At 37.0% G+C, this 27,621-nt stretch overlaps 1 protein-coding gene across 1 annotated transcript; it reads right to left on the bottom strand.

The window, feature by feature from the left end:
• Positions 1–2,849: 2,849 nt before the first annotated feature.
• Positions 2,850–26,755, bottom strand: LOC145666289 (uncharacterized). The gene is made up of 2 exons (XM_081733364.1): positions 26,620–26,755; positions 2,850–4,149 (listed from the first exon to the last, which is right to left on the bottom strand). Exons 1-2 carry the CDS (start codon positions 26,647–26,649, stop codon positions 3,523–3,525), a joined length of 657 nt encoding a protein of 218 aa, XP_081589490.1. The 5' UTR covers positions 26,650–26,755; the 3' UTR covers positions 2,850–3,522.
• Positions 26,756–27,621: the final 866 nt, after the last annotated feature.

Genomic DNA, 27,621 nt, shown 5'->3' with positions numbered 1-27,621 from the left:
GATATTATCTGGAAGTGGGGTAGCGGCGTCCCCGGCGTTCCTCCTCACTTTTACCGCCTGTGTATATTAAGTTATACAGAAAGTTCATTTCAAATGGTGCATTCGTTTTCAGCTGATGACACAGATAACGTCGATTTGAATATAGAGAAAAGAATACAAATTGCCACTTCTTTCTTGAAACGATGGGATACGTTTCCATTTACTTTTAATCAGAAGTTTTTATACCGTGTTTTCGTATTTTAACTTAAGTAACTTCGTGATATACTAGACTTTTGGCAAAAGTTTTGAATCCTCGGTTGTATTCGCAGTTCACTCTTACCAAATAATTTAATAAACATAGATTCGATGGATAAAATGTCTTCTAATTTGGGTTGATTTTACTATTATATATCCATCCTTTTTGAACTGTAATTTTTTTTCACTTTTAGTGTATTAAGCATGAATTCTTCTTCTTCTTCTTCTTCTTCTTCTTCTTCTTATTATTATTATTATTATTATTATTATTATTATTATTATTATTATTATTATTATTATTATTATTATTATTATTATTATTATTATTGAATTCTAACTCTTATGGCGAGAACGATATTTTGGCCTGTGAGTTTAATCCCAAGGAGGTTTTCTTCGAAGTTTTCGGCGGTAGGGTTTCATCCACGCGAGACTTCAGCCAGCGAAATATCGGACGGCGAGATTTTATCCATATACCCTGAAGGGTGAAGTACATGAGGTTGACTAGTATCTGCGTGTTAATTAACGCCAAATAATAGAGGAAGATGGTTTGTTGGTTGCACTGTGAAGGAATCTGTTTCCCTTAAACTCGGCGTTTGTGTAGAAGACAATAAATAATGGATTTATTAATGGTGTGATATACTTGGTAAAACATGGAATTATTAGCTCCCTCGTGGCCATATAGTTAGAGGACGTCTTCGGCTCGACAGATCAAGGTTCGATTCCCGGTGTGAGGTCATGTAGTTGCGGTTCCATGTTAAGTTGTAGGTCTCAGTCTTAAATTTTCTCCTAAATCTTACTGCCCCCCAAAATTTTCACTGTAGGCTTGCAAATGAACTATAATATGGTGTAATATGTAATATGGTGGTGAAGAACTCGAATATGTTTGGATCGACATCTCCTAACTTCTACCGTCCCCCCTACAGTTTTGGGCTGGCTACGGGCCTGCTTATATAGCCTCGGTGCTGAAAGAGACACGAAACCATAATACAATCAACCAATATAGGATTAATGTTAATATTGTATGAGGATTAGGGTGATACGTAAAACGGATTCTGTTAGATGTGGTGGAATATATCTGATGGAGGTATAGTTAAGTTGAATGCAGTAACCATAGCATTGGTTCTTGAAGCTTCAGCAGTTTAGATATATAAAAGTAATCAAATAAGTTTAGATATATTAGTATCTCCCACGAGACGAGACGAGACGAGACAAGAAGCAAGGTTTTCTTCTCTTATATCATCTTGGTTCTTAAAAAGTTCTTTCCCATCTTGTCTCGATTCTCTGAAAATATTCATTCTTGAAATCTTTGTCTCGTTTTGTGACAAAGCTGTACCTCCACTCACTTGTATTCGGGTTGCTCGGAGATAAGACTTGAAGCTATCACGTTTTTGAAAGTGTCGTGGAAGTTATGTCTCGTCTCTAAAATTGTATCTGTTCCTATTGGAAGAGCTCTATCTCCTCTGTACCACGTTACTAAAGCTCCGTCTCGCTGCGTGGAGAAATCTCGTCACCAGTAAATTTTATGCGCACAAGCTTTTATTTAATCTGTCCCTTGTTCGTTCTGTGAGCTTTACGGAGAATAGGACTAGGAGACGATGATGTCATAGAGTATTCAATTTGAAATGAGTGTAGGGAGGCGCAGTGGCTCAGTGGTAAAGCGTTGACCTCCGGTGCCTGGGATCCCTGGTTCGATCCCAGCTCGCGCCGTGTGGACTTTGTGGTGGACAAACACCGTGCTCATGGGTTTTCTTGGGGTTCTCCCGTTTCCTCCCACTTTCTTTACTCTACCATTTCATTCATTTCTTATTATCATCGTCTCCTTTAGCCCAACCGGCATACCCGTGAGACGTAAAACAAGTATTTCTTTTCATTTTTGAAATGAGTGTACTAAAGAATAACAAAAGTAGGCTACTCCTATTCGTTTTAAGTATGAAGGGATAGAACTCATCGGAAGTTATGAAAGAGTAAAACAAAAGCATCTCCTATCACTGCAGCCAGTGTACCAAATGGAACAGAAAGTTTCAGTTCTGTGATAAATTGAATCGTTTTTGTATTACATTGCGATACTTTTACATCGAGTAGCGTTCCAATTAGAGTTGTGCGATATTTGTATATCGATATCCACAATCAATATAGGTAAAATATCGGAACTCGATCAATTTATCAAAATATGAAAAAGATGGAAACATTAATCATAAAAATCTCGAAATACCGAAACTTATTCAACATCAAAATATCGTAAAAAAATCTTGAAATATCGGTTATCGAAATATCGATACATTCAACAGTAATATTTTAATATCGATATTTCAATATTTAAACTTTCGATTGATCGACCGATATATCGAAATATCGCACAGCCCTACTTTCAAATTGGTGCTGTTATCTATCTGCCATCACTCTTTAGACCGTTCTATCGTTGATGGGAACTCGAAGGATAATTATGATCTTTTTTTTAATTTTAGGTCACTTGAAATGTAAAGTATTTGATTGGCTTTTCGTCGAAAATTCATCCTTTTTCTTTTGAAATAACACTTCCTTGGCTCCAGCCATTAGATTTGGAATTGGTTGATTAGTTGTATAAAATATAACTAAACCTTTACTGAGCCCTTTTTTTTTTATTTCCTTGTAACTTCATTACAAATATAACAATTTTAACTTGCTTCAATCTCTTATGTTTATATTATACATAAATTGATTCCTTTCAACAAAATACATTTCTGCTTCTCCATGTGCTGCATGAATTAGAAGTAAGGAACCAATCAAAACACAGTATGAAATATATAAAGAATAACCATTTACTGTTATACCCTTATAGGCTAGTGGAGTCAGCCCTATTTCTAACGAAACCCAGAATCTTGTGCTGACTATTTAAATACTCAGGAGTCTTGTAATCATTTGTTACACTATTTAGGGACGAACATGATTTGTTTACACTTCGTTCAAAAGTGCAGTATAGTCATGGCATTGGAAAAGGCTATGTAACACAATGAGGTAGAATTTTCTGAGAAATAATTTTCTCTTAGCACTGAGGGACCCACATTGAGTGCAAGCGAGAGGAAACAAAGATACATTTTACAAATAACAACAACAACAACAAAGATTTTCTCAGAAAATTCTACTTTGATGTATTAAATAACCCTTTCGTATTGAAACTTTTGAATTGGCATGGCTATGGTAGGTAACAATGATGTTTGGTTCAGAGAAATAATAACAAGCGCTTACAATCAAATAGGAAGACTCTTCGCACATTTCATTCACAGATTCTCACTTTTTGTGTTTAAGAAGTTAGGAGAGAGAACAAACACAGGAGACGTTAACTGGACGGGTCAACGTGGTCCATTCGGCTCGCAGAGAGTGATGGAGCTCCGAGTCGTCTTCGTCGACTTCAACAGAATTGTCTCTGCGTTTCAACACCTTCACACTGGACTGCTGCGGGCGGCAATGGAAGATCCCGTTGAAGCACCGCGCTGTGGGACAGTGCACAGTATGCAAGACTCTTGGGAAATGGTGTGGGCCTAAATACACCCAATGGTCGACGGCTGTACATTGCCAAGGAAGGCGCTTACTTTGGTTGATTTCTGTAAGATTGAGGCAGAGGGAATTACTCCAACCAGAATTTTTCTTCTGCTCCTTCCACCAATCGAACAGGAGTTTCCTCATGTTGCTGTTCATGGCATCTGCTTCTGTTTCTACAACACCCATATTGCAGTCACCATCAAAGACTCCATTACACATGTGTGATGGATACATCATGTCATTGACTTCTTCCTCCTCACTGCCCTTCCTCATAAACGCAGCATTCCGCTTCTCTTCGGCCGTCGAGTGGCTCCACTTCCACAAGCTCCCAGAGTTCAGTGTGTGGGCCAGGTCGCTGAAGATGGTCACCACAAGGAGAGTAGCGATCATGTGAATCTGAAATTACAAGAAAAGTTGTTACAAGTGGCGCTGGACTATCAATAATCAAGAAATAAAGATCTTTTTTTTAAATTATTGTTAGCTACTGGTATTTAAGTTCTATTATATTACTAATCATAATTCAATAATGGTAATCTGATGTAAAATTTCCTTCATGCAAAAGTTTGATATCGTCAGAGACTATTCACAGAATGCAGGAGCAGAAGAATGTCATTTAATAGGCATTTGAAGTCCCTTTCAGTAGTGAGATTATATAAGACTTGGATCTACAGTTTAACATAGCATCGAAATCACATGAGCTTCGGCAGGAATTTGACCGGAGTTTTCCGCGTCGAAGCCACGAACTTCTAACCATATTGACTTGTGTTATACTTAATCGTTATTTCATGAAATGGCCACGGTAAACTTAAAACTATTTTGATGTTGTATGCTTTCTTGACCGTTTCATAATAGAAAATAGTTATCTGTATGCTCTTCCTAAGTGGAGCTCAGAAAAATTTAAATTCATGAGTTCATTCATAAATGCTTTCTATTAGATAATTCTGCCTGTATTTTACGAATAGTTTCTAGTAATCATAGCCTCCACACACTATCGTAGTGCCAGCAAAATGTTGATATAGGAAGTAGATAAACGAAGGATGAAACGTCGCTAAAACAAATTGGAAGTATAACGCATTGGGCTTAAAGGGGATTCAGTTTATTTATCTAATATTTTCAAATGAAGGATTAAAATTCAATGGGAGGAATACGATTTGATTATAGGGTTTGTCCTACGCTGTTTGTGGCTCCTCTTTAAATAATAATTTTGTATTAGAATCCGTGAAATGGAGAGGGGATAATGTATACAAAGGACGGTGCTATTTAAGTAATAAGGGTAGGAAACCATACTTTAGAAATCCACTCACGGTACTTTACCGTAGGAAAGATCTTTCACTTTAACGTCCCACGAGTATGCCCGTTTGGCTAACGGAGATTATGATAAAAATTGAACAAGGATGGGACAATTGGTGGAAGGAGGAAGTAGGAGGACGCGGGAGTACCCCGGAGAACATTTATTTGGTCGGGGATCGAACCAGAGACCGTACACACCAGAGGTAAGCGGTGTAACACTGAGCTACCGTGCCCTCCTCTTTGACTGTAGGAAACTATTCATTATGAAGAAAAGAGTTCTTAAGTCTTCACTAGGCTTTTTGAATTTTAGTGAAGGGTACGGTGATTCAGTGATAGAGCGCTTATGTCTGGACTGGGTTCGATCCCCGGCCGAGTAAATTTGTGGTGAACAACATCGTGTTCATGGGTTTTCTTGGGAGTACATCCGTTTCCTCTCAGTTTCTCATTCCACCAATTCATCATTCATCATCATTCACTTCCCTTAATCATCGTCTCCCTTAGCGTAAAGGACATAATCGTAGAACGTTAAATTGAAATATTTAATTTCATTTGACTGTATTTGACTTTTAATGAACTATTAAATGGAGTGAAGAACGTAAAATTAGAAAGATTATTTTGGTTTTAGTCGAGGAAGAGGTGCATGGGAAGCAATACTAACACTAGGCCTATCTCAATTCTGGAAAGAAGAGTATGATAACACAGAAGATTCATTTTCAGTCTTTATAGAAAACAAAGTTAGAGGTATTCTGATGAAGACTAAGAAAAGAAGTCGTACGACAAGGCTTCTCACTCTCTCCTTATTTATTTATTTATTTAATTTATTTTGGAAGAAACAGTCTCTAGTGAAAGATAAATAAGAGGAATAAGAGTTAATGGCGAACGAATTCATTGCATTGGCTTTGTGGATGGTATTACATTGCAGAATTCAGATGATTTAGGAATGTTTGAAACGTTTAATAAAATATTATAGGTTCGCAAGTTAAAACTAAAAATAAACAAAAAGAAAACGAAAAGCTCAGAAACAAGATACTAAGAGGAACACTATATATATATATATATATAGGGGAGAGTTCCCGAAGTTGGACCGGTTCCTAGATTGGTCCGCCTTATATTTTGAAAAGTAAATATATTTGAAATATAAGAGTTAGCTACACTGTTTGCAGATAAGGGAAGGAACTCTTGTGTTTACAGTTTCGCGCCACCTGCACGCAGTGAAGGTTAGTACGGCGAAAGTGTATGTTATGCAGATCTGTTAGTCCTGGGATCGCAAGTGAACTTACATCATTAACGGGTAACTGTAAGGGTTTTAAACTATACACGCGTCAAATGTGTTCTTTTAACTACAACGTGATGCATATGCTTTAATATTTCAATGTAATAGAAAATTTGAGAACACGTCTTTTTGTTTCAACGTGGCAGTTGCCCAGTTTGAACCAGCACGTGTTGCCTGGATTGGACCGGTCCATTGCATGCAACCATTCTAAATAATTTCGTGTAGAGTCTATGAATAATTTTAAATAAATTGTATTACCTTGGGTAACTGCAAATATATTAAAGACGTGTTTCTCCATTATTTCAGCTTAAAAATGGCCGAAAGAGGACAATATGGCGACTGGAAGGAAGAGGAATTACAAATGGCCATTGCTGCTTATCGAAATGAAGATTATGATTTAAATGAATGCAGCAGAGTATATGGAGTTCCTAAAGTAACGATTAGGCGGCATGCTCTTCAGAAAAATAGTATCGTTAATGGAACTAAGGGACTAGGAAGGCTTCAACCCAGACATGAACTGGACTCTTGCGGAGCACATGATAGCATTAGAAGGGTGTTCTTTTGGACTGACGATTACAGAAGTTCGGCGATTAGCGTTTGACTTAGCAGAAAAATGTGGTGTTTCTCACACACGTTCAATCGGGAGAAAGGTTTGGCTGGAAAAAAATGGTTCTGTGCAATTATGAGAAGAAATCCTGAACTTTCTGTGCGTCGACCAGAAACTACCTCATTACAAAGAGCAAAAGAATTTAACAGAGAAAATGTAGGACATTTTTTTTAATCTTTTGAATGCAATGTGGATCAATTTCAAATCACAGCAGAGAGAATTTACAACGTGGATGAATCAGGATTCACTACTGTCCAGAAACATCTACCGAAAATAGTTGCTCAAAAAGAAAAACATGATGTCGGTGCGTTTACAAATGAAGGGGCGGAGTGAATACTACAATGGCTTGTGCAGTGAGAGCGGCAGGTGTCTACATACCCCCCATGATAATATTTAAAGCCAAACAGTGGAATGGTGATTTTGAGATTGGTGCCCCTGTAGTTAGCATTGTCAAGATTTCGGATACAGGATACATAGACTCTGATTTGTTTGTGGTATGGCTTCAACATTTTAAAAGAATACAAACTGCAATAAAGAACATAAAGTTCTTCTTTTGCTTGATGGACATACCACACACAGCAAGAACTTAGCAGCTTGGAAATTTGCAAGAGAAGACGACATTATTTTACTGGAGCTATCTGGTCACACTACGCACCGTTTGAAACCGCTTGATGTTGCATTCTTTGGACCTTTGCAAACGTATTTCGTCCGAGCTCAACAAAAGTTCTTAAACACCTACAAAGGACAATCAAATATTCCAGCTCTTTTGAATGAAGCATACAGCAGAGCAGCTACAGTCGCTAATGCCCACAGTGCATTTCGTGCAGCGTTGATTTGGTCGGTTAATCGTCACGTTTATGCAGACCATCTCTTTGCTCCATCCAATGCTTTCTGTTCTGATGGCATTTCTCAACCAGCATGTGAGTCTCCCAAAGAAGATCGTACAAAACAACAAAGCAAGTTATCAGCCGTGCGAAGTCTAGAGTCAGAGCTCGAATCAGAAGATGACAGTGATCAGGACAAGGATTACGTGCCACCTGCCTGAAGAAACTAAAGAACTTCAAAAACATCTTATTACAGATATCCCCTTTACCAAAAGCAATAGATCAACCAGGACCAGCCGGATCGCGAAGAGGCCGAAGTAAAGCACAGAAGGCTGCTGTAATCACAAATAGTGCTAACAAACTAGAGATTGAACGTTCAGCCGCGAGAAGAAATAAGATGATCCAGAGGAAGAAGCAATTGTTTTGAATCAATGAAAAGCAAACCAGTTGGTTTTGCTCCCTATGCAAGAAAAACAAGCAAAACGATATGATTCAGTGCTTGAAATTCCGCCTTTGGATCCACACTCGTTGTGCAAAAGTGAAACCAAGTAAAAAAAAATATATACTATTGTTCAACATGTAACGTTCCTCCCACTTCTTAAACACCCAAAGTAGATGCAATTTTTCATTTTGTACACAATAGCAAATTGTGTTAAGACTTATTTCAGTTTCGTATTTGAGCAGTGAATATTTTACTTTCATTATTTTTTTTTATTTCTTCATTACGTGAAGGTTCTGTAAAGGTAATAAATTTATCCTAACATTTATATTAATTGCACAAGCACTTCTGCGTTTCAATTGTCAAGTATTTTCTTTCATGTTTGAGAGCATTTAATTTATTCGTTAAAGCCTCTGCAAGGTCCATTCTAAGAAACGCATGGTTCAACGTAGGAAACTAGTTTCCTTAAATGGGCCGATGCGAATAATTTAATTTTTTGGTAATGAATATGTTAATAATGGGTTTCTTGTTACAATATGCACATCATGTTAAAGCAGATACAATATATTTTGAAATTAAAACATCATTCTTTTATTTAATTGTGTATTGTCTAGTTTATGTGGCAAATAGTGGTAACTGGTTCAAATTAGGCAACTCTCCCCTATACACCGACAAACTGTAAGAGGTGATTCCTCACATCAAAATAAGAGAAAAAGTTGAGGTTGACCTATCGCGAAAAGTGCATAGTTTCAGAGCTAGGGCTGTCCAAAATCGCGAAAATGCTAACTTTCAATGGCCCCTATTTCGAACTCCAGAAAATGTTGATGGTTGTCTTTATCAGCGTAAAGGAAGCCACGCATATACAATCCAAAAGTGCACATTTCATCAATTGTCAATAGGTGTACAGGGTATTGCCTACAGGCTGTACTTCTCACATATGCTCTCAATAGAGTTTTCAGATATGCCCTGATTTCAAGAAGGTTCTAAAGTAGGCAGAAGGTAAGCTTTGAGAACAATGGACATCCAATGCTCCGGAGGGAAAGAGGAAGTGTTAGGAACCGGCAGTTCCACGTTTTATTGTGTTCGGAATAACGAGTGCTGCGATGTATTTCGTCACAGTATATTCCACGTTTTCTTCACTTATAAGCGTGAAACAAAACATCGCAGCATGCATTTTCCCGAGTGCGAGAAACAGTGCTTCTGATGGTCCTAAAAACTTCGGACATCACGCCAAAAGCTTCCGTGTTCACTGCTATCAAGGCTTATCGTTTGCCTACTTTGGACCAATCATGAAGTCAGAGCATATCTCAAAATTCGGTTGATTGCATGTCTGGGAATTTCACCCTGCAGGGAATACTCTGTACACCCATTGAACATTAATGAAATATGCATTTTTGGATTGCATATGCGTGACTTCTTATATAATACGTAGACAAACAGTACAGAAGTTTGATTGTTCTTAATATTAAAATACAGTAAAACCTGTTTTCAATGGACTCATTATTAAATGGAAACTTGTATTAAATTGAAAAATTTCACGGTCTCATGAATTTACTGGCGAAAATCGTGTTAAGTGACTTGCATTAAACGAAAACTGTATTACGTGAACAACGGAAGTCAAAATAAGCCTCTTAAAGGAAGATTTCAGGTTTCGGATGCAGCATTTAGAAAGCTTTTAGATATCCTGTGAGAGGTTGGATATATAGAAAAATATATATTTCAGCACAAGAGACAGTGATGTGCAAACCGAAGCAGATATAACGGATATACATGCTTTAATTGAGAATTATACGGAAATTCTGAAAGGAGGAGAGGAGGTGGAGGAAGAAAATAAATAAGACATTGAGTTGGAAAGAGAGAGTAGGCTAAAGACTTGTCAAGATTGTGTCAAAAGTTTAACGGAACACCAACATTTGCCTTGCGTGGAAATAACACTGGTATGCTTAGTATGGTTTCTCAGGCTAAAATCTCTGTGGAAAGTTGAGCAGAGAAGCAGCGATGTGAACAGAAAACTCTCCTTGACTATTGGAAAAAATAAGTTAGCATGCGTTCTGTTGATTGCAAGTTTTGCGTGTATTAATTCATAGTACAAATATATACTGTAAATTGACTAAGGTACGTACAGCATATTATTTTATCTCGGTATGTCCATTATATGCATGCAGTTTTTTCTTGCATACGTGTACCTTCGTTAATCGCAAAACTATCTTTCACGAAAGCTTTTCAGACTTCCGTTCGGTTCCGCTGACAGACAGACTTAACTGTAGTATGCTTTATATTGGTTCGCAGAAAAGGATTATAAATTTAGCATTAGCGTATTCAGGAGCGGAAAAAGCTGTGACTGGTTATATACTTTGTACGACGTAGTGGTTACGAAATTATACGTAACCCAATAAGTTATTATACTCGTAAATAATGTAAACACTAAATATTCATTTAGATTTCTATAGTTATCTAGGATGTATTGTTGAGGAAAAGAAGAGTTGCCTCATGAAATGAAAAAAAGAAAAGAAAGAAAGACTATTGCTAGCAAAACAAGTTTTCAATGCAACAGAAATCTGCTGAACGGCCACATTAGTATTGACACAAGCAAAAACTTCCTTAAAAGCTTTTGTATGGCGTGTATAAACCAATGGATGTGAGAGAAAGACATCAGAGGAAACAGAGGAGAGTAAACTTGAGATGGCGGAGATGTGGTTATGAAAAGGATTACGAAAACGAGCTACAAACAATTGAAAATCAACCAATGGAAGAAAAATGAAATAAAGAAGAAAAAACTATTGGATACAATAAACAGAAGGAAACGTAAATTCATAGGTCATCTAATTATACACTATACTTTAATACAGAACAGTTTAGAAGGAAAAATACTGGGCAAGAAAACAAAAGTAGGACCCAAAAGCCTGTAGTCTAAAGAACGTGATCACTGGAGCCGCGGTGGCTCAGTGGTAGAGCGTTCACCTCTGGTGCTTGGGGTCGCGGGTTCGATCCCACCCCCCGCCAAGTGAACTTTGTGGTGGACAAACACCGTGTGCGTGGGTTTTCTCGGGATTCTCCCGTTTCCTCCCACTTTCTTCTTTCCACCATTTCATTCATTACTCATCACCGTCTCCTTTAGCCTCACCGGGATAATCGTGGGACGTAAAACTCAAAAATTTCAATTTTCATTTCTGTTGTTTCTGACGTTTTATTTGATAAAGCGCGCTCAGAGAAGAAATAAGTGACTCACGCAACTATGCATCCCACAAACTATCGGCAGTAAACAAGGAACAATAAGTGGCAACCTGTTCATAGTTGCTGTCTCGGCACCTCAACACACCCATAATTGCTGGAGTAACTCTGCCTCACATCGCAGAAGTAACACTCCCCAAGTGTAACACTCCGATTTTGATAAAATTTGACAGGTAGATACTACACATGAAATAAACGAATACATGTTGTTTTTTTTTAATAATTTTTCTGCGGAAAAACTGTTTTAGAAGCAAATGCCCCCATCCCAAATTTTGAAAGTTGACGCCCGAAAATAAAGAAGTGCACCGAAGTGAATTAAATTGTGCACAGATATTATAGACGTAAAATGAGGGAATACGTGTTTCGTATTTACTTGAAAAGAAAAAGAAAACTGTTCGGTGGACCGAAGCGTTGGGTGGCGGAAGGAATGGACCGAAGTGAACGAAATTGTGTGTAGATATTGTATATGTAAAATAAGGCTTTCCGTGTTTCACACGTGTCCCTATCCGATTTCTTCAAATTTGGCAGATCAACAGTAAGAACAAACACTATAGCATATTTGATAGTATTTCAGGATGTACCTTTAACCCTTACAATGTTTTACAGCATAAACAAAAACACGTTATTTCCTGTTTGTGTTAATGTGCCGAATTTGAAGCAAATCGTATAGGGACACTTGAGAAACACGAAAGGCCTTATTTTACATATACAATATCTACACACAATTTCATTTGCTTCAATCAACTTCTTCCTGCGCTATTACGATAATATTTACTTTTTTGGGGGAGGGGGGCCTTGGCCCAAACACTGCTTTTCCGCACAAATTAAAACTCATTTCGTTTATTGTTTAGCAAATTGTCCCTACACGACGTTTCGTTGCAGTTCTCCATATCCTTTAGGAACTTCCGACGTATACTTACTTGCATTTTTGATATTTCGTAATCAGTGGTTTAGAAGGTCTGTGGCCCACCGAACTTTTTTTTTTTTAAAGGAAAATACGAAACACACATTCCTTCATTTTACGTTTACAATATCTGTACACACTTTCATTCACTTTGGTTAACTTCTTTCTCTTCTTTTGATTGCCTTTCGGGCGCAAAGTTTCAAAACTTTGGGTGCGGCTTTTGCCCCTAAAACCATTTTCCGCAGAAAATGAAAATCCAATATTCGTTTATTTTTTGCGTATTGTCACTACACAAAGTTTCGTTCTACTTCATGTCCTTGACACATCTGACATACTGTTATTAGCACTTTTAAAATTTCGTGATGAAAGATTTGGAGGGGTCCATGCCCCACCTAACCGTTTTTTCCAGAAAAATTCGAAACCCATATTCCCTCATTTTACATCCCGTATACAATATCTGTACACAATTTCGTTCACTTTGGTTCACTTGTTTCTATTTTTCGTGTCAACTTCGAAAATTTTGGGTGGGGGCTTTTGCGCAAAATTTTGGGTGAGGCTAAAACAGTTTTTCCGCAGAAAATAAAAAAAAACACGTATTTGTTTATTTTATGTGTAGCATCTACCTGCCAAATTTTATCAAAATCGGAGTGTTGCACTTGGGAAGTGTTACTTGTCAGAACCACCTCTGTACACATGCAAGAGCATGCCCTGCATGTCTGCAGAGCATGTCTGGTGGATTATCGCGAAGTGGTATGACTTAGTGGTAGGTGCACATAATACACTATCACTCGCAGTAGTTGCAACGGGTACAAGATGCATTGAGAAGAAAGAGCCAGCATTGGTTAATCGGAATGGTGCACACCAATGGAAAACTAGAAGTAGCATTGGCGACCAGGGATACAGTCTACCTATTTGACTGGGAGACACGGTGCTATCAACCATTCTTACTGGCACTAGCGCCCACAGATTTTCCATTTTCTGGGCAACTACCTTGAGAAATTTTTCGACCATAAAGTAGACTTGCGGCACACACTCACGGCCCAAGCTTGAGCTTTGTCGTCAGGATATTGTGGAACTGCAGGAACGTTAGCAAAAGATGTTGGATGTTGATTTAGATTCCTTTGAAACCAACACTGAATATATTTCGTTCGCAGATTAAAAAGACCAAGACTTCAGTTACCGTATTTGGTGTCTATGTAGACTTGACTTAACACCTCAGGCGTGGGAACTCGGGTTCGATTCCCGGTGACAATTGATCCCACGTTTAGTTGTAGGGCCGCCTCTCATATAGTCTCGGTGCTGAAAGGGACGCTAACTCAAATCTAACAAACAACATCCCATTATTTCATTCCCAATGGAATAATATTACACAAAGAAACAAACACTTCTTTAGCTCTAGGCGACTTCACAACTTTTTAAGGACATTTGGCAAAACATTGGATCTTGTCGGGTAGGGTACGGAATAAGGCATTAGCAGGGAAGGGAGGGGAGGAGGTTGCGAAAATGTCTTTGTAGAACATCTTTGTACTAAGGTGAAGAATAACTTTGGTCAGACGATAGAAAAATGCAAGATTATTAACGTATGAGCTTAAATTTATTGTTTATAATCGGCATGAAATAACGCATATTTTACATTTAAAAATATTAAGTAGCAGTAGTATACAGGGAGGGCCCCATTTTAATCTTTCCACGGAAATATCTCGAAAACGTTGGAACACAAATGAACCAAACAAAAATTCAAACAGGAAATACAATGGCGAAAATCGAACGATGATGTCGCGGTGCCATCCAGGTCCGCCCTTCATGGGGGCCCGGGGTCCAACTTCAGAACTGAATATGGAAACGTGGGGTGAGTGATACCTCATTCGACACATCTTTAAAAACTAAAGAGTGCTGTTTGCCAAAGATTGTTCATACGGGTCACCGTTTTCAAAATGACCACCAAGACATGGTACTTGTATTAGATAAAAGGTCTAATAACACTAATATGAAAACTGTTAAAGATAAATGAACAGAACAAAAATTCGAATAGGAAATCACAGACGGTATTTACCATTCCACGGCTCGAGAATGTTACAACAGAGGAAAAGATTATTAGAGTGAAAGTGCCATAATGCAAAGGAGGAAATCTAATTCCTACAAAATTATACTCCAACCTCCCTCCGTAAGTGGGTGAAGCGGGAAGGAACAGTGAAATTGCAAATGACAACCGTTTCCAAATTGTATCTACGAAACAAAGTTATCTGAAATGTGTTTTTATAAGAGATAGATATCTATGTAATGTGATAAAATATGTAAAATTCTTGTTAAATAGTACCTTCCATTTTGATTGCAGGCAATGATTTGATGCACTGAAGTGTTGATGCACAAATTTTCGAACAATGCAATTTTAGAACAATGTGTACAAATATTGGTTTTGTTCAACAGTAGTCTTCAGAATGTTGTTCGATTCTTTTCCTTCTATGTCTTTTTGCATGTGGTAGAATATGAGCTTCACTGAAATGTTGTCCACAGTTACATTCCGAATAACTTTCAGCAGTAATCTCAGTTGTGATCCTCAGTAACAAAACGGTATATATTGATGCAGATGCCTCCTAAACATCTTGTACACATTGCGCACCGCCCGCTGGAGTCACTCCTTTCGCTCGCTCTCTATACTGCCTGTCGAAACAACGATTCATAGCGTACGACAAAAACAAAAAAAATGACTGCTAGGTGGCAGGGCCAGCCGAGGCTTGTTCTCGTCTACTTCAATGTAGCTATACAGTAATACAGCATATTTTCTCCCGATTTTTGTAGGAAATAGTACACTTTTTCAATAATTTACTTACATACGGCAAAGTTGTATATATTTTTTAAATACTTTTAATTAACAAAAGAAGAAATTCTACATATCTATTATCACGAAGTAATAGAAAGGTTAACACAAAAAAGAGCACAATAGACATGTAGTCGTCGTTAGCTGTATCAGTTAGTAGTGGTATGTAATTTGTGATTTGCATACATACTTCACATATAAAAATAAATAATATTTAAATGAAAATACATAAAATATCATAATTATTTTCTGAAAGAAATAAATCCAAAATAGACGGAACACACTCCAACCAATTAAATTACGATCTACTCAGTTGATAAGGCCCAACATTAGACCACATTGCTTGTGTTGACTGAGCACCACCATCGTTCTATTATTATTATTATTGACAAAAAGAGCAGCAACTCATCAAAAACACAAGAATGCCGTTGAATTTACACATTATAAAATGAAGTCAGGATTTACTATCCATCTCCCCAAGATGCGTTCTCATACATCTTTTTCTAGGCCAACCCCCCAAAATTTGTACCTGATATGTATATATCCTCCGCAAGACTGGAAGACTGGATAGAACAACTAGACTCGGGTCTAAGGCACAACGATCTTACGATCGCCCGTTGGACCAAAATTTAATAAGTGAAACGAAAAAAAAATGCAAAAGATGAAACTAAACAAGGAGGAAGGCAGTTTATTTTAAGGGCAAACGCTTATAGACCCTACGCATCTCATTTTGGACAATGACAACAATTTCCATATTATACTGTTTCACAATCATACTGAGACTTTTTAATATTTGAATATTAACATTTTACGGCCGAAAATTCGAAACAATTTCTTTTATTCTTACACAAACTGATCATTCTCTGTAACTTTATTTTAAAAGACGTAAATTAGTATAAGTTTGACTTTCTTTATAGCAGATTCGAAACGAAAATTCGTTAAAATTTGAACAAAAATAATACATATAGGGGCAAGGTGACTCAGTAGTACAGTGCTTACCTCTCATGCGTGGGGTCCCTGATTCAATCTTCGGCCAAGTAAGTTTGTGATGAACAACATGGTGTCCGTGGGTTTTCTCAGGGTACTTTCGTTTCCTTCCACATTTCATTCCACCAATTCTTCCATCAACATTCACTTGCCTTAATCATCCGTCTTCCTTAGCCAAACGGGTATAATTGTGGGATGTTAGTCTGAAAATCTATATATAAATATTATATTGTGTTAAAATTTTGTACATCGGCATGAGAGGCGGCATGTTTTTTTGCCTATGGGTGGAAAAACATTAAATCTGACACCGACCCTGCAGCTATTTTCTGATGAACAAGGTGCTCCACTCACTCCAAATTTCAATGTTATTATCAATAATAATAATAATAATAATAATAATAATAATAATAATAATAATAATAATAATAATAATAATAATAATAATAATAATACGAAACGGTAGAAATTCTGCAATACTCATTTTTAGAATTTCGACTGTCTTTCTGGAAATGAGTTTGAATTTGCAAGAAAATCAAAACGCTTCGTTTATGCTTTCTCCATATGTGAATAGTGGTTTCTCAATTTTTTTTCACTATTTTTTCTGATTACATCAATTTGTACTTTTCATCACTATAACAGTTCTACAAAGTGCATTCCACAGAACTGGCAAACATAATGGCTTATATTACTCAATGAATCTACCGATTTCTTGAAATCCGGTATAGTAGCCTCAACGAACGTAACACAGTTTAGATTATGGAAGTTCGCCTTTCTGAGTGGTTCTTTTAGTCGTCTATTGAGCACACATTGGGCACAGAGTCTTGTTTCAGCTTCCGAACTTTACATTAAAAAAAAAATCTTCTTTTACAGAATGTTGACAATAGATCTGTCTGGAGGAATTCAGTTACTTCCCTTCGTATCATTATGTCTTGATATTTTATTTATTAACCATTTTTCTGCAGTTGAATACTCGATGGTATTTCGTGAAACGATATTCCAACGTATTCTATTCGTAGACCATATAACAGTAATACATTTTAATTTGCGAAAGCACTGAACCCTACAATGTATTTTCCTCTATGAGAGGTATACTAACAAGCCTCGCTTAGTGCTGCACCCATGCGGCGGAATTTGGAAGAATATTCGTACGGCAATCTCTATGTTATTTTTGGTGATTTGACAGGCAGTATAGAGAGCGAGCGAGAAGAGTGACTCCAGCGGGCGGTGGCATTGCGTTACATTATCAGAGGCGAAGGGGCGGGCAAAATGTTTGCAAGTTCCAAAATTTTATTATTAAAGCCCTTGCTTCTCATTTCATTTGCTTCTTTTTTCCCATCCAATCACACTTTGCAATACAAATGGGTGTTAAACTTGAATTTCACCTTATTTTTATTCACCTTATTTCATACAAACTCATTCTCCTTATCTGGAACAAGGAAGAATTGCCACAACAGTGGAAAGAATTAATTATTGTTCCAATTTACAAGAAAGGCGACAAAACTGACTGTAATAATTATCGAGGCATTTCTCTTCTGTCAACATCCTATAAAATACTTTCAAATATTCTATTAGCAAGATTGACCCCATACGCAGATGTAATTATTGGAGATTATCAGTGCGGATTTAGACGAAATCGACCAACTATCGACCAAATATTTACCATTCGCAAAAATACTCGAAAAAAAGTGGGAATACAATACCCCGGTACATCAACTATTTATTGACTTTAGAAAGGCGTACGACTCTGTTAGGAGAGAAACATTATACAACGTTCTTACAGAACTTGGAATACCGAGAAAGCTAATTAGATTAAGATATGTTTAAATGAATCCCAAAGTAAAGTCCGGGTAGGAAAATTTTTGTCCACGAGCTTTCACGTCGAAAATGGCCTGAAACAAGGAGATGCGTTGTCGCCATTATTATTTAACTTTGTTCTGGAATACGTCATAAGGAAAATCAAAGATAGCAACCAGGGCCTACAGTTTTTTTGAACGGTATTCACCAGGTTATGGCATATGCTGATGATGTAAATTTAATAGGGGATGGCAGGAGAACAAAAGAAAGAAATGCAGAGATCTTATTAAATGCTTGCAGGGACATGGGTTTAGAAGTAAATGCAGAAAAAAACTAAATACATGGAAGTGCGTCGGGGCCGTAATACAGCAAATTATGGATGCGTTAAAATATTAAATAATACTTTTGATAAAGTGGATAGTTTCAAATATCTAGGATCAATATTAACAGAGGAAAATCATATTCACGAAGAAATTAAATATCGACTAAAAGCAGGGAATTCGTGTTACTATTTGGTTCAAAATCTCTTGTCGTCGCGAATTCGGTCGAGGAATTTGAAGCTTAAAATATACAAAACCATAATCATGCATGTTGTTCTGTATGGTTGCGAAACATGGTCACTTACTCTGGGGGAAGAACATAGACTGAAAGTATTTGAGAACAAGATCCTTAGACGAATATTCGGACCCAAGAGGAACGGGAATGGGGAGTGGCGGAAACTTCATAACGAGGAACTATATAATTTATACGGTTTACCCAACATTGTTAGGGTCGTCAAGTCTAGGAGGCTTAGGTGGGCAGGTCATGTAGCTAGAATGGAAGAAAGTAGAAACGCTTTCAGTCTTGACTGGAAGACAAATCAGAAAACGACCATTAGGAAGACCTAGGCGCAGATGGGAGGACAATATTAAAATGGATCTCGCAGAGATTGGAATACAAAGTAGAAACTGGATGCAGTTAGCTAAGGATAGAAGTCAGTGGAGAGCTTTTGTGAACGCGGCACTGAACCTCCGGGTTCCATAGGCCATAGAGTTAGTTAGTTAGTTAGTTAGTTAGTTACAGTACCATTCACTTGTACACACAAGTGTTTCAGACAAACCATACCTATTGTAAGTAAAAGTGGGGTTTTCATTTCAGACTTTACCATTCATTTCCGCTTCATCAATTTACGGAGGGAGATAGGAAAGGTAATTTTCTAAGAATTACATTTCCTTTTTTGCATTATGTCAATTATGCTTTAATAATCTTTTTCTCCTCTGCATTATTCTTGAGCCGTAGAATGATAAATACCCTTTATGATTTTCTATACGAGTTTTAATCTGTTCATTTATCTCCAACTGTTTTCATATTAGTGGTACTGGACTTTTATCTGATACAAGCATCATGGTTTGGTGGCCATCTTGAATACGGTAACTGGCATGAAAAATATTTTGCCACAATGTTTTTTACTTTTTTAAAGATCTATCGAACAAGATATCTCTTGTCCCTTGTTTCTATTTAAAATTTTAAAGTTGGACCCTGGGCCCCCATAAAGGGCTGCCCTGGGAGGCACCGCGACAACATCATTCGATGTGCCCCATGGCATTTGCTATTTGAGTTTTTGTTTGGTTCATTTATGTTCAACCGTTTCCTAGATATTTCCGTGAAAAGATTAAAACGGGTCACCCTGTATACATATATTACTCTTTAGGCGCCTCCTTAACTACGCGCCGGGTGCATGTGTTCCGTTTGCCTCCTTCTTAGTTGTGCCTCTGGTTGAAGTAAGTACGTATAATTCTGAAATCCTAAGAAGCTAAATATCGGCCAATTAAGATTGCAGCAAACATCCTCCGGCAGTTGACACCTAGCGGACGAAATTGAAACTTCTAGGCCAGATCCTCTCTACTGTGTTTAGCAGAGTATTTAAAATTAATTTTTATTTTCTTATGATTTTAAAGCCTTTTCATTGATGTTCATTTTACATTTCTTGCAATTTTATTCTCCTTTTTCCATTGTTCGACACATTAGAGAAAATACTAACAACAAAATGCTCAAATTTAGTAACTCCGGTCGAAAAAAGGACGCGTCTAGGACTGAAATTTATTTATGTTTACAATTAGAATTTTATTTCTTAGCTTGTGACGTTATGATTCGTACATTTAGGAATATTAATATTAAATTTGATGATTGATCATTAGTTCATGGTGGATTGAATATTAGAGAGTTTTATATAAATAGGTGACGCTACCTCCAAACTTCTAAGATAATACTTCCCATCTCCATTTTCCTGCTGTAATAGATCGCTTCGTAATTTCTACTATTACTCTACCTTTCAGTCATAGAGCGCTCACCTCTGGTGTGTGGGGTTCCCGCTCACACCAAGTGAACTTTGTAGTGGACAAACAGCGTGTCCGTGGGTTTTCTCGGGGTTCTCCAGTTTCCTTCCACTTTCTTCATTCCACCATTTCATTCATTTTTCATCATCACCGTCTCCTTAGCCTTACCGGCTTAACAGTAGAACGTAAAACTCAGATTTCATTATATATATAATATATAATAAGATACTTTGTTATGCTTCTACTTCTACGTAATAGTAGGTTGTATTCTATTTTAGTTGGTATTGTTTGATACTACTTAGTACTATGGTAAATGACGTAGATCATATGAATATATTCTTGATATGATTTTTTTCACAAACGATATTAAATTTGAAATTAAATGTATGAGAAGAATCCGGCCGGCTATAATACAATCGATTGTAATTGGTTCTTTCTGAAATCATGGTCGACAATCACGTGACGAGGCCCGTAACTTGGCTAATACTATATTATCTGTATAACTTTAAATTTTGTGTTACTATATATTTTATATAATAATAATTGGTAATAATATTGTTTTTCATAAATCGTTAGTATGTAACTGTAGTTATTTACAAAAAGTATATAATTGTATGGTGATAAAAACATCCTCTTAAAGGAAATTATTCACATCTTTATTTTAGATATTTCTCTTCGAAAGAGTTGAGTTGATTTTAAGTTAACTTTAACGTCCATTTCAGTAGCGAGGCTATATGAGACGTGGACCTACTGATTAACGTGGAATCCGAACCACATGAGCTCCCGCCGAGAATAGAACACGAGTCTTCCACGCCAAAGGCTAACTGCGTACGCTAACTGCGTACCCACGAAAGAGCCCTTCTCTTCGACAAAGGAATAGGTCATATTACATGGCGGATTCATGTTCTGACATGTTAAATGGAATTTCGTAAAAAAAAAAAAAAAAAAAAAAAAAAATTAAGTAATGCATTAATCTACTTTATTACTGAAATTGATGGTTCATATTCTTCTTTTTTTTTTGCATTGTTTTGTTTCCTATATTATTAATTTTTTGGTAGTAAAATTGTTATTGCATTTTAATTAATGGGTTCTCCATTGCAGCAATACCTACATATTTTCCAGTACTATTTTTACTTTATACAATGCGACCAGCGGTCTTACGTTTGTAATACCACGAGTTTGTTGTTTGGAAAAAACAGATTTTATATATAACTGCGATCCTCTTCTTTTTGAATAGCGGGAACAATTCACCACAAGCTCATTCCAGCGAAGTGGTTGAACGAAGCTACCCTTTATTATTATATACTAGCAGGATTCCTGTTCTTCGCACGGAAAGAATACGTTTCATTTTGGACATAAAGGTTGCATTTTGATTTAAACGGCATCGGGAATGTCACTGTTCGTTAGTGATGAGCGCAAGAGTCTTGGTCTTGCAGTTTTTGCAAGAGTCTTGCGTGCAAGACCAAGACCAAGACCAAGACCAGGAATAGCGGTGCAAGACCAAGACCAAGACTATACCTGCAAGACCAAGACCAAGACCAAGACTCTTGCGCAAGAGTCTTGCACAAGTACTGGTAGTACTTGAATTTTTTTATACAATGTAAAAAAAAAGAAAATTCATTACATCTTTTACTTGAATTTTTTTTACTTCAGTAAAAATTACACTGGAGTGAATGTGTTCCCAGTAGTGTTATGCAATCCGTGTGAGTCAATCTGCCCCTGTAGCATATAGCTACATTATATCGTTTCCTGAATTGGTTGTTCGCGTTATCTGTAGATATTGCTCGTTTTGAAGCCACACAGGTGTCATCTTGCCCCATATAAGCTATTTTGGTGGACAAACATAGTGTGCGTGGGTTTTCTTAGTTTTTTCCCCGTTTCCTCCTACTTTCTTCATTCCACCATTTCAGTCGTTTTTCATCATCACCGTCTCCCTTAGTGTTGGTGCATTACTGTGGGACGTTAAACTAGATACGTTCATTTCATTTCAAAGCATACTAGTGGTGTTCTTCTTCCAAAACTGAAGAGAAATGTACTATTGAACATAGGTAATTCCGTACACCATAGGTGCTGACTACATGAGTATGGCATTGATTATGAGACTCAAGCATCCGTTGTAAATTTTTAGTGTGCGCTCATAAAATTAATATCGAAATAGCATTTTCATGACATTGATAAAAACTAGTGCATGTGACCGCAAGTTTGATTTCATGGGCGGATGCTTATACGTTGAATAATTGTTTATCCATATAACTTTTGGCCTCCTTAGGTATACGGCACATCGGGGATTGAGCGATATAACATTATACTACAACAGTAAATCTACATTATAAAATTGAAAGTGACTATGTTTGTGACTCCTAATCTCTTGAACCACCCGCTCGAAATCCATCAAATTTTCAGTATAGATCAGGTTTGGGCCTAGAATGTTATTTGTCAGTTCACTTTGAAGGAGCAACGTATGGGAGGAGGAGGAGGAGGAGGGGGAGGTATACAAAAATCAAAAATAAATAAAAATAAAAGTGACTAAGTTTGTGACTTAATAATTCTTGAACCACCAGACCGACCTTAATCAAATTTTTAACATGTATGAGGTGCGGAACTGGGAAGTTCATTTATAGTTTCATTTTGATGGTAGAACCTAGGAGAGGAGGAGGGGAGGGGGATGTATATATAAAAATAAATAAAACTTAATAACTCTTGAAACACCCGGCCGATCTCGATCAAATTTTCAACATAGATGAAGCTCAGACCTTTCACGATTTTTATCATTTTACTTTGACGGTGCAATATAGAGGATGGTGAGGAGGGAGATATAGGTAAAAAAATAAAAGTATAAGTGACTGTCTTTGTGACTTCATCACTCTTGAACCAGCCAATCGATCTTAATGAAACTTTCAACATAGATGAGGTTCGGACTTAGGGTGTTTTATATTATATCACTTTGATCGTAGAACTAAGGGTAGGAGGAGGAGAGAGGAAGTGTAGAAAAATAAATAAAACTTAATAACTCTTGAACCACCCAACCGAACTCGATCGCATTTTCAAGATAGATGAAGTTCGGACCTGAGATGGTTTCTGTCATGGTTTCTGTCACATCACTTTGACGATGGAGCTTAGGGGCCGGGGAGAGGAGAGATATTTAAAAATGATCGAAAATGACGGATATTAGAGTAGAGTCTATAGTTTTGAGGGTCGCTGAGATAAACAATGACACTTCCGATGCTGTTTAAATACAAATTTAGCCCCGTAGCTTGGCGGTGGGAGGGGAGATATCTAAAAATGATCGAAAATTAATATTAGTGTTGAATTCATAGTTTTTAGGGTCACGAAAGTGAATAGTGATACTTCCGATCCCATTTAAATGCAAATTCAGCACAGCAACTTGGGAAGGGGGAAGAAGGAGATATAAAAAATTATTGAAAATGACCATTATTATCAATGTCAAATTCATGGTTTTCGATGTCATAGAGATGATCAGTGACACTTCCAATCCCGTGCCTTGCAACATGGGGGAGGAAGAGATATATAAATTTATTGAAAATGACAGATATTAGCGCCGAATCCATAGTTCTCGGTGTCTCTAAGATGAACAGTGACGTTTCTGATGCCGTTTAAACCCAAATTCAGCCCCGCAACTTGGGGAGAAGAAGGAGAGAGAAATATAAAAATAATCGAAAATGACCGATATCAGTAAGCGCTTTAGTAATAATGAAAAGTGACTGATTAATGAAACATATTATTATTTTTGTTTTAAAATTTAACCCAACGAAGTGGGTAATTGATGCTAGTAATTCATATGCACAAGGGAGACTGATTTTATACAGTTATTTTAAATAACTTTAGTTTGATATCGTTATTTTGTATTTCTAATATAGGTCAAAAGTATTTATAGAAATTGAGTTTATAGAAAAGACATAGACAGACAGATGAGTCTTTTTAGTTTTCACTCAAATTATTCTAAAATATTAAGTTTCGATGATGATAATTATTTTAATTTTTTCTCTCTTTTTTGTCGATATGCTAAACATATCATCATAATCATCATCCAAGCTATTTTGCCATTATTGGCTGGTTGCTTGCAGCAACTGAGGAACCTCGATGTGCGGTGGTCCTCAGCTAGTCTCTTCGTCTTAATGTAGCATTTTTCTTAATATCTTCCTTCAACTACAATTTCCTTTGCTTCCTCTCTCTTTCCTTTCACCATACCCTCTAGCACGTCCTCCACAGCCAATATTCCAACCAGTTCTTCTTTCTCCTCTTATCAATATCTAATATTCTTTTTTCTCCTACTGCTAATATTTCTAACACCTTCTCATTCGTTTTCCGTTCAACACAGCTAATTCGCTCCATTTTTCTCCATGCCCAGGTTTCGAAAGTCTGTATTTTTTCCATTGCTTTTGCGTAATGTCCATGTTTATGCCCCATTGGAATCAGTAAAACAAAATCTCAATATTTAATTATAAGTTTGTTTAATACAAAAATTAGCTAATGTGGTTGAAAGGAAAAATCTGACGCCTTTAGAGTGTAAAAATAATTTTGCATTTCATGGTATTTCAATTATCTGTACCGTTTTGATTTTCTTTCATTCGTCTCAGGGGTAGCGTCCCCAGTTTCGGAACCTGTGGAGTGTTGGATCTGTTAAAAAATATAAAAAGATTACGAAGCGTCGTGATTTATCTTATAAGTAGCGGAGCGTGGGCAGCCAATAAAAAAATAAAGGTCACTACTTATGTTGTACACTATTATCATACTTACACGAAGATAAACTATGTTACATTTAAAAACATATATTGTGTTTCCGTTACTATTGGAGCATTGTAGAATTTATTATCCCTTATATCCAGAGTAAAATTTACGTATGAAAAACATAAGATTTCTTAAAAGTAAAACTTGCAAGACTCTTGCAAGCAAGACCAAGACTGGGTGTGCAAGACCAAGACCAAGACCAAGACCGAAGGTTCCAGTGCAAGAGCAAGACCAAGACCAAGACCACCCCGGTCTTGGTCTTGGTCTTGCATTTGCTCATCACTACTGTTCGTCTCAGCGGCCCCGGAAACTATGGATTCGGCACTAATATCGGCCATTTTCGACCATTTTTAAATGTCTGTCCCCCTCCCCCTAACTTTTATTTGCGAAATGCTCAATATGTGGGTTCACTTAAGTTTGACGTGTGAATTCGGTATATAAACTCTTAAGAAGAGTAAGAGAAATTCGGTGTTTTAAAGGTGATAATGGTGAGTTATTATTATTGCCAAAATTAGTGTATCTTGCAAATTTCTGAAGTTAGGATGTTGGAACTTGACATATAAATTTGCTACTAAAAATAAATGAACACGTGTTTCAGCATGTTTTGAAAATTTCGTATCTAAAGGAGAAACGGGGGCAAATTCTTTATTCAAATTTCCCATTACTTGTGGAGAAATTTCCCAAAGAAAGAATCCGCGATGCGAAATGCGAGTGAAATGGAGACGTGAAATTTGGTATTTGAACTCTTTAAAAATAAGGTAATAAGATTTTCATCGTTTTTTTAAATTGTACTCATAAAAGGGCAAAGGAGCAAATTTATATAATATTAAAATTTCCGATTGTTTATTAAGAAAAAAAAAACCAACGTGAGAACTCTAAGTTGGAAATGAGCTCCCTCGTGGCTAAGCGGTTAGCGTACGCGCCTTTGGCGTGGGAGAGCTGGGTTCGATTCCCGGCGGGAGCTCATGTGGTTCGGATTCCACGTTAATCAGTAGGTCCACGTCTCATATAGCCTCGCTGCTGAACGGGACGCTAAACTAAAATCAACTCAACTCTAAGTTGGAAATCTGAAATTTGGTTTATAACTCTTAATTCGAAATAATGGACATGTTTCAGCGTTGTGAATAATCTCGCATCTAATAGGAATAATGTATATTATATGAAAGAGACAAGCAATAAGGGGAAATCAGGAAGAATGAGGGTGAGGGCGGTTCTCATTACGACAAAGTGAATGATGGCATCCATCTATACTTTGAACAGTCTGATAGACACACTTCGGATCACAGAGCTCCGTGGCTAAGCGGTTAGCGTATGCGCCTTTGGCGTGGGAGACCCGGGTTCGATTCCCAACGGGAGCTCGTGTGGTTCAGATTCCACGTTAATCATCATATAGCCTCGCTGCTGAAAGGGACATTAAACTCAAAATCAACTCAACAACACTTTGGGTCATCCTCTACAATTTGGTTGGAGTTATTTTAGCTCACCTTTTCAAGATGATATTAAGTTAAACGGAAATCTAGTTAATTTCAGATATGGATAATTCCTGTCTCTGGAGATTCTAAAAGTGTAAGTCATGTGAAGATATCAAAAACGCAGCACAAGTAAAGAACTAAGTAATTTGAAGTGTTTACTTACAGAAATAGTATCCTCTTGGGAGAGGTGCATCCTGCAATGTGTGATGTCTCTCAGCCGCTGCACTAAGACTTAAGGTAGTTGAGGCTTATATAGAGGATTTGTAATTTTTTGTAAGAAAGGCCATCTTCTGAGTACCTGTAATATGATTCCGTAAAATAAGACTCATGGATGACAGTTATCAATGGACAAGTCCATTAATTCCATTATCTTTTAGTTATATTTAGAAAGCACATTATACACGAAACAATGGATCTGAAAAGCATTGCAAGACATATTCTCTTAGCGTCAGTCAGAGTCTTCAAATGGAGTTACATTGATCAACAATGGGCTTTGTAGGTGGGTGTCTATCACCTCTACTTCATGTGAGTTTTTATCTTAATTTCTTCAGAGTAACGTAGCTTACTGTTGTCAAGCCAAAAGTAAATGAGATCTACGTTTGGATCTGCAATTGAAATAAAGCGCATCTTCTGAGGTGCAAGTGAAGGAGTGGATTCGAAAAGAGCCTAAGTCAATTTTTGTCAATTTTGAGATATTGTTTCTATTAAGTTGCTTTCAGCATCTCCGTATAACAGGGTTTCATGCCAAAACTCAATAAATCAAATTAAGTGTAGGCAAAAGAAAACAGCATTGTTTTCCAAAATGTTTTTAGTCAACATGATAATTTCACCGTTATTTTGCGAAAAGTAGGCAATTACAAATTTCTTTTATGTAGATTACTTTTCTTTCACAGAAATAGAATGATGGAAGCACACACACAAAATCGTCTCCTGAAGAACTTACTTTTTGGACTTAGACTCTTTTGCAATTGAGCTCTTCGAGTTTTGCTTCTCAGTTGGGATAATAAAAGATCGAATCCAGCGGTCGACCAACTTGATTTAGGCTTTTTGAGTCCTTTTCATGAATTCTCCTAAACGAATTCTGGGCTTTTGCCTCTGAATTTTCTCCTGTTCATTTCTGGGTGGTGGCTGATCTTATTGATCCATAATGAATGCAGAATATATA

This window comes from Thermobia domestica, chromosome 12 (assembly GCF_964235325.1).
Source record: "Thermobia domestica chromosome 12, izTheDome1.hap1.1, whole genome shotgun sequence".
Lineage (NCBI taxonomy): Eukaryota > Metazoa > Arthropoda > Insecta > Zygentoma > Lepismatidae > Thermobia > Thermobia domestica.
The sequence above is the reverse complement of the archived record's forward strand: the minus strand, read 5'-3'. Positions and strand labels throughout refer to the sequence as shown.